The sequence below is a fragment of the Neopelma chrysocephalum genome, unplaced genomic scaffold, assembly GCF_003984885.1.
Source record: "Neopelma chrysocephalum unplaced genomic scaffold, ASM398488v2 Primary Assembly neopelma1_122334, whole genome shotgun sequence".
Lineage (NCBI taxonomy): Eukaryota > Metazoa > Chordata > Aves > Passeriformes > Pipridae > Neopelma > Neopelma chrysocephalum.
Window position 1 is genome coordinate 1 of NW_020929849.1, and position 7,774 is coordinate 7,774.

General features: G+C 33.3%; 1 protein-coding gene across 1 annotated transcript; it reads left to right on the forward strand.

The window, feature by feature from the left end:
• Nucleotides 1-259: 259 nt before the first annotated feature.
• On the forward strand, nt 260-7,567 carry LOC113962200 (dedicator of cytokinesis protein 9-like; the record flags this gene model as incomplete). Its single annotated transcript, XM_027672996.1, has 4 exons — nt 260-330; nt 2,732-2,779; nt 4,533-4,669; nt 7,452-7,567. Coding segments are annotated over exons 1-4 (324 nt in total), but the record flags the coding sequence as incomplete, so codon positions are not given.
• Nucleotides 7,568-7,774: the final 207 nt, after the last annotated feature.

The window sequence follows — 7,774 nt, forward strand, 5'->3', positions numbered from 1 at the left end:
ATACAATTATTACTATTTAAAATATGAAATTGTATATTATGGATTAGGTAAAATCATATTGTAGACATTCATTTGGAGAATTGATATGTGAATTCATATGATCATCTTCAAGGAAAACTTTAAATAGTAATTGTTCTCTGTGCCCTGCAATCCATTTCTAGATTCTCAATATCTGAAAACTAAGAACTTATGTTAACTCTTGTATTTAATTTTTTTTGTGTTTGCTGCCTTTATCTTGTTTTTAATATTTTTCATTTTCCTAGATGCATTGTTTACATATTGGAACAAGGCTACAAAATCTGAACTCATGGACTTTTTCACGATTACAGAGTAAGTTTTTTGTTGTGCTTGTCATTAAATTGTACATTTCACTACGCTGCTAAAAACAGGAGTGTGATTATAAGTGTGCGTATGTGGGGGTTTTTTTGTTGTTTTTTTTTCTTTAAGTAATACCATCTTGGTCTGTTCAGAAGTCCTTGATTTGATGTGCACAATTGCATGTCTGTCCAGTGCCATGATAAGCTCTGGAATTAGACTATACAGAAGGGATCTTGGGAAGATCCTAAACAGCACGTAATGCTCAGAATATTGCTGTGCTCATGGAAGAGGTACCAACTGTCTTGTTACCTGTCTGCATTAAAATACATCTTGTAATCTTAACTACTGAATTGATATGGTTGTGTATCAAAATTGATTGAATTGCATAACTTCAGAACCATCCTCCTAGCATTCCTCTTGTGTCTTCTGCTATTTTGTGAGGGAAGAGATATAGGATGAATCCGGTATTTGTTATCAATGGCTACACTCCATCCCTATGCACACTCAATGTGTTTGTTCATGAGAACTGACTGATACATTAATAAAAAGTGAAGAAGGCAGTGTTTGCTTGAAGTGATGTACCACAGAAGCATTTCTGCTTGCCTTGCTTGTTTCACTGGACTGCTTTCCCTTGTTTCTGTAGTAGAGGCTCAATGTAATATCAGTTTTTAATTATGTTGTGGAATGTGCTAATCAGGATCTCTCTCAGGAATACATTGTAGGTAATTTTAACTCATTATTTTGAATACATCTGGCATCATATTGATTGTACCAGAGACAGAACCAAACAAGTTAATGAGTCTACTTGGTAGACTCTGTCAAGCCTGAGGTATAAACTGTATATCAGTATTTTGGCATTAAATTTTTATTATTTAAGGGCTGGACAGGAGTGGTTGGGATCAAATCAGTAATCTCAAATTACTAATTATAAAAGAAGATTTCCATCACAGTAGTAGTACATGGAATACAGAATAAAATTTGTAGTGAAGTGGATGATAACACAGTTCCTTAAACTAGAGCAGGAACAAGGCTTATACCTCTCCCAATTCTTAGAGTATTTTGCCAATGCAAATTAAATTCATTTTGATCATGCTTTTTATTAGTAAGGTCATTACAATAGTTTCTCATTACACCAGTAAGAGAATGATATGTAGGTACTCACCATGCAGAGAACTTTTTCTGAAAAACTTAGAATCTAAAAAGACAAGAAGATCAAAAGGGGAATTGAGGTTAGTTTTTTAATAGAATGACAAGTTTTCAGAGGCAAACTGCGTTCTGATTTTACAGTTTGGAGATAGCTAGAGCTACTAAAGGTCTGAGTATAAAATGGAGCTGTGTTGAAGATACTATTTGCCAGTCTTATCTCTCATTCACAACTGGCACATGGAAGAGAGAGCCTGAAAACTGGCTTTCAGTTTGGATTTACACTTTAAAGAAGAACTTCTAGAACATTCTTGCCTAAGGAACAATGGAAGTTACGTTAACTGTTCTGTATTATCAGAATTATTGCTTACAGTGTGAAAAGAGTAAAATAAAATTAGTATTGCATTCCATTCACACCAGTTTTCTTGATTTGAAAGTATGACTTTTAGTTTATTGGTCATTAGTGTTGTGTACTTACCAGTAGCATAGATTATTAGTTATTGTTGGGAGTTTGTCTTTATCATCTTCTTATTGTAAAACTGTATTCCTTTTAGAAAAATAGTTCTTTCAGAAACACTGTTGTTATTCTGGAATCTGGAGACCTTAAATAAAACCCAACAAAACAGTAAAAGCCAATCTGTAACCAAGAGAGTTTAGACTGGGTAGGAAGCAAAATGTTTTGCCCTTATTTTTAACCCTTATACACATTTTGCAAAATATGTGTATGTATGTAATGTCTGGTTATCTCTTTGCTTCTCTCTTTCGTGCTACTTGCCCTGGCTTACTGTAAATAACTGTAACTGTGGGCCATATCTCGCATAATGAAATTTTATCTGTAAGACTCAGGACTAAACCTTTCTTCTCTATAAGTATTAAAAATCTATAGAGGATATGGAGCACTTGATGTTTACAGTTTTCCAAAGTGGTTTTTTTTTTTAACCATTTAGTCCTTCCACCTTGTCACTGTTAGACTCATGCTAGTGGTTTTGATTCAGAGCTTTGAGATAGGTGTGCTCTGGAGGCAGCCTTATGTGCCTTTTGCTGTCAATCCCAATTTGCCAAAAAACACCAGCCATCTGTGACTGATTTCATAAGAGCCATGTTTACCATTCCTTGGCTTGGGGACTGGAAGAGAATTTTAAGGGTGGGAGAAATAACGAGGTTTTATGACCTAGGAGTTTAAAGTTAAAAATAGTAGTTGAATAATTCAAAATAAATCTAGAAGAGATTGTTTCAAGTGTTGCTTCTCTGACCTATGTGTTCTCTGCAGAGTATGCTTACATCAGTTCCAGTACATGGGAAAACGATACATAGCCAGGTACTGTGTGGAATTTAAATTTCACTGTCTTGTTCATGAAGAATAGTAGTGAGTACAATATGCTTTGAATCTCTGCTACAAATAAATAGCAGGAGTAGAAAAGTTACTGTGAAATGATATGTAACAGTTTGAAGTAAGTAACTGGTTACTATATTAACAAATCTGTATCCTGTCTGAAACTATGGTATCTTTTTAAGAATGATCTGTGTGGTGTTTATCATCAATTACTTTAAAATCCATCCCTTAAATGCTATCTTTTACTGCATTTTTTCCTTGAAATAGTCTCTTTGAGAAAGAAATTTTATGATTTGTTTCATTTATTCACGTGACCATAAAACCATGTATATTGAAATGGTTTAGAAATTTTATATATATAGAGAGTTTTTACTGTAAGGTGAGTAGTGAACATTCCAATACTGCTGTTTCTCGATTTGAAATCCAAGGAAAATCTGTGGGAGTCAGAAACTTGTATTAAATTATTTTAATATCTTTACATTAATGTGGTTTTTTATACAAAGTAGTTTTTAATAGAGTAAAATATAGCAACTTGTTTAGGCCTTGCATTTAGTTGACATAATAGTACTGTTATAATTATACTGGTGGGGTTAGAGTACTGGACTTCTTGAAATCAGTGAGAAAGTTGTTGCTGATTTTGAGTGGTAAAGCATTCTAATTATAATGTTAGCTTTTTACTTTTTAATTTAGATATGTGAATCTCTTTCTACAAACTTGACTATCTCCTTGGAGATTTTTCAGAAAACAAAAATCTCATCTCTGTTCACATAACCTAAAAAAAAATAAAAAATAAATCTGGCTTTCTTAAGGTTTTGGTTGTATCCTTTGTATTCAAATGTACTCCAAACTCTGGATTTAGAGAAGTCTATAATTTTCAGTCTTTTTGTCAAAATTATTCCAACTAATTTGTTTGACTAGTGTGTAGAAGACACTACCACACTTTCTTTTTGTTTACTGATCACCTGGTCTGTGTGCTGCATGTTAACACTGAAAATGTTAAGCTATTGAAATCATCTGGTGTTCTGCAGAAATACTGAATTTTCCCAGTAAATGTAGCTTTCTAGTCTTTCACATTGTCGTTACACTGAATGCACGCGCTCTTAAAACACACAAATTACAGAGAATGAAAGGGAACAGGGAATTCTGTAATTCAAGCACTGGTTTTCATTTTTCATCAGCTCTGGTGGTGGTACACAATACGAAGTTAGGCTGTACTGATTGCTAACACAGATCACTTTTCTGTTTTCTTCATTTGATTGCTGCAAATTTAACAAAGTCTATGGCTCTTCTCCCTTCCTGCTTGGGTAAGAAGTACATTATAATATCTCACTTAACTCCTGCTCTCCTGTTGCATGTGTGCTTTCTAATTTTGCTGCCATGTGTCCTTCTAACTTTTTTGGTAAAATTTTTGCAATCAAAATAGAGGATTCAGTTTTGGGTTCTGAATATTTTCAGAATATTTATGTTCTCAAAAAAATTTATGTTTTCAAAAGCTCTAAAGTAAATTTTGCACTTCAAGAGTGACTGCTTGTGTGCTTTTGCTTTCATGCTTTGAGGTTTTAAGAGTTTGCTGTGATGCTTTTTTTAAGCTACCTATTTTTGTTTTATAAAGAAAACAGTAAATAGGTTGCATTATAAATCTCTCTATAAAACTTTGTGCTTAACTAACAACACTTCTGTCTTGCTGCGTTTTGACACATCTAACTTTTGCTTCTATCCCATTTCACCCATCTTGCAGGAACCAGGAGGGGTTAGGATCCATAGTTCATGATCGAAAATCTCAGACATTGCCTGTTTCCCGTAACAGAACAGGAATGATGCATGCCAGATTGCAGCAGCTGAGCAGCCTGGATAACTCTCTCACTTTTAACCACAGTAAGTCTCATGACATGATAACATTCATCGTCCTCAACCAGTACCACAACACCAGAGACAGGTCCCAGAGCCACACCAGTGCATTTCAATGACTTTTACTGTTCTAGGTCAAATGAGTAGCTGCAAGCAGTCGATGGTCTGTTCTCGGCTTTATGATAGAACAATCAATGCTGGCCGATGCCATAACATGGAGCATGGTTAACTACAATGTATTTTAAAACTGATAATTTTTTTAAATTATATACACTTCAAAATTGTGCTTCACATTGTTACAAAATTTACTTCCTTTTTTTTCTATTTGCTTTATTAAGTTCATTGTTTTCCTCCCACTTGGTCTTTGAATTACTAGTCTACAAGTAAATATATACACTTGGACCATATCTCCATGTTTTGACATCCCCTAAGAGAAGTAAGTTTCTTAGAATTTCTACGAAGATTGTGAGCCCATGATTTGGTTTGTCTGGAAGTGAAAAAGCGTCCAATAATGAAGTGATTTTTCTGTTTTCAGTGTGAGAAAGATATCAAGTATTCTTGGAATTTCTGTAGACAATGGTAAGATTTAATCAGGTTGAAGTCAGCTTGTATGACTGCTGTATTAAAAACTAAATCTGCTTCTGGCCTATCTTTTCAAACATGCTGCTTCTAAATTGCAAAATATACTGTATATAAAATATTCTAAAGCACCATTTTTCAATTTTCAGCTTCAAAAAACAAAGAAACTGGTTGACTAATCCAGTAAAATACAACACTGGTACTGAACAGAATTGTGTGCAGTAAAACAATTATTTGAGTTAACTGTATGTTCACTGTGTTCATTCTTCGATTTCCCAAAGCATATCTGACTGTCCCTTAAAATCTTTTAGCTCTCTATAAAGCAACAGTTAGCCTAATTGCACAAGACTTATCACAGGCTTGTGTAAAACTGGAAAAAAAATCCCACAAAACATCTGTTCATAAATGCATTATCACATCTGTTTAAATATAAGAAATGCAATTGCTTGCTTTTAAAAATGTCAGACAAGTATATAGCTGTGCAAATTACTTTTTTCTTTTTGCAGTCAGTCTACTACTGGTATATCATAATTTCTATATGATTGTTGATACGCAAAAGGAAGCTTTTACACTGTGTGACTACACATTCAATACAGTACAATAGTCTGTAGATAAAAACTGATTCTTAGAAAAGAATCTCTGGGAAATCACACATCCCTGTACAAAGAGATTTCATACTTTTAGAACTCGACAATGTTTATTGATTTTTTTTTTACGAAACAATGAGCTGAAAGATTTTAATAAATGCATGCTTATGTAAAAAGAAACTTTCTGTTCTTTTCCATCTGAAGGAAATTATGAAGGAAGGTGTCTCATTCAGATAATTTTGTGTAAAGTGATAATAGAGGGTTTTTTAATGGACATTTAATGAATATCAGGATATTACACCTTGTATTGACCAAGGTTTTACAAATTGAAAATATGTTGCTGTAAAAGTCAGTCAAGTGTGACATTGATTTTTATATCTTTGGTCTTGTTGTTGTCTAACTTTTAGTTTTGTTTAGTTGTCAGTCTGCCTGTATCATGTATCCAAAGTAGTGTCCAGATCTTCAGTAATCTTGTGGGTATTCTGTATGGGGTATATAAAGGAAGAAAGTATCTGGTGGAAATAGTTGCTTTACTTGTTTCTAAAATCAAGATTCCTTGGCAAGACAGTTGTCTGTTAGTGTAAATTATCAACTTATTTTCTCCCTTTCTAATCATCTAAGCAATCAGTAGAACTGAAATAATGGTGTAAGTGATATATCTTATCTCTGAGAAATTTCAGTATAGTTTTGTGCTTGAAGAAACAATATATAAATCTAAAGAAACTGGCTGTTATATACATGCGTAGTTTAGCCAGGGAAGCAAGAAGGTGCAGAAAGAAGTGGCCAGGGGTCATTATAAAAGAATATGTCATTTAGTCCATTCTTTCCTTGATCTCAACAAGTTTGTCATCCATGTCATTGATTTAGTGATGCTAAGTTGACTCTAAATCTAACATATAAACGTGATCCAGACCAAACTTTTATAAAGCACCTTGGGCACATTTGTCAACCTGGTGCTTGAAGACTGGTGTTAGGGAACATAGGGGGGACATGTCATAACCAGTGCTGAAGCAGGAAATGTCTTTTTTATTGTTAAAATACAGTATGGAGCTAGAAGCAATAAAATGTTTTTATTAAATACAGAGCTATTGCATGGTATTGCTACAAGTGCAGAATTCATTACTTGGGTCTTAAGCTGCATATAAGTAGGTGATTGTATTCCTGCAGGTCTTACTGTTTTGTATCTTCAGCATGGTTGACTTGTGATTAACTTTGAGACCATTATAACATCACTAAATTACCAAAATTACATATTTTCAGCTGTAACTTCATCCTACTGCAATACTTATTTTATAAATGTATATGTGTATATATATATATAACTGTACCTTTATATATATATACGCCTGTGTATGTATACACCTATATATGAAATATCACATATTGTTTTAACTGCTGTTTAATGCTTCTATTGTTGACATTCTTACTTAATATATTTTATGATCACGTGCCAATTATGTTAGAATAGCTATATGCCTATATTTGAAAAATATTTAAATGAATATGAATTATTTTTCTACATTGAAGACTAACTTCTGTCAGGCTTTTACTTGTTAATCTTTTCCTAGTTCATCAAGTCTTTTGGAAATAAGAAACATTTAAATGAGTGTATCCAGCACTTACACTTCGTTTGGAATTTCTAGGCTATGGCCATTCAGATGCAGATGTCCTTCACCAGTCTTTACTTGAAGCAAATATTGCCACCGAAGTTTGCCTTACAATTCTGGATACTCTATCATTATTCACAATGGCTTTTAAGGTTTGTTCATGACTTGATGTTAACTTCTCCCATAATTGTCTTTGAGAAGAAATATTTTTAAAAACTATTTTTAATTACATTTTACAGTCCAGTAATATAGCATTGTATTTTTAGCTTTTCTAGCATTGTATTTCATTATTGTATCATGTAAAAACTGATAATATATCAAAGCAAAATGCTTTGGCTTCAGTTACACGTCATACACAG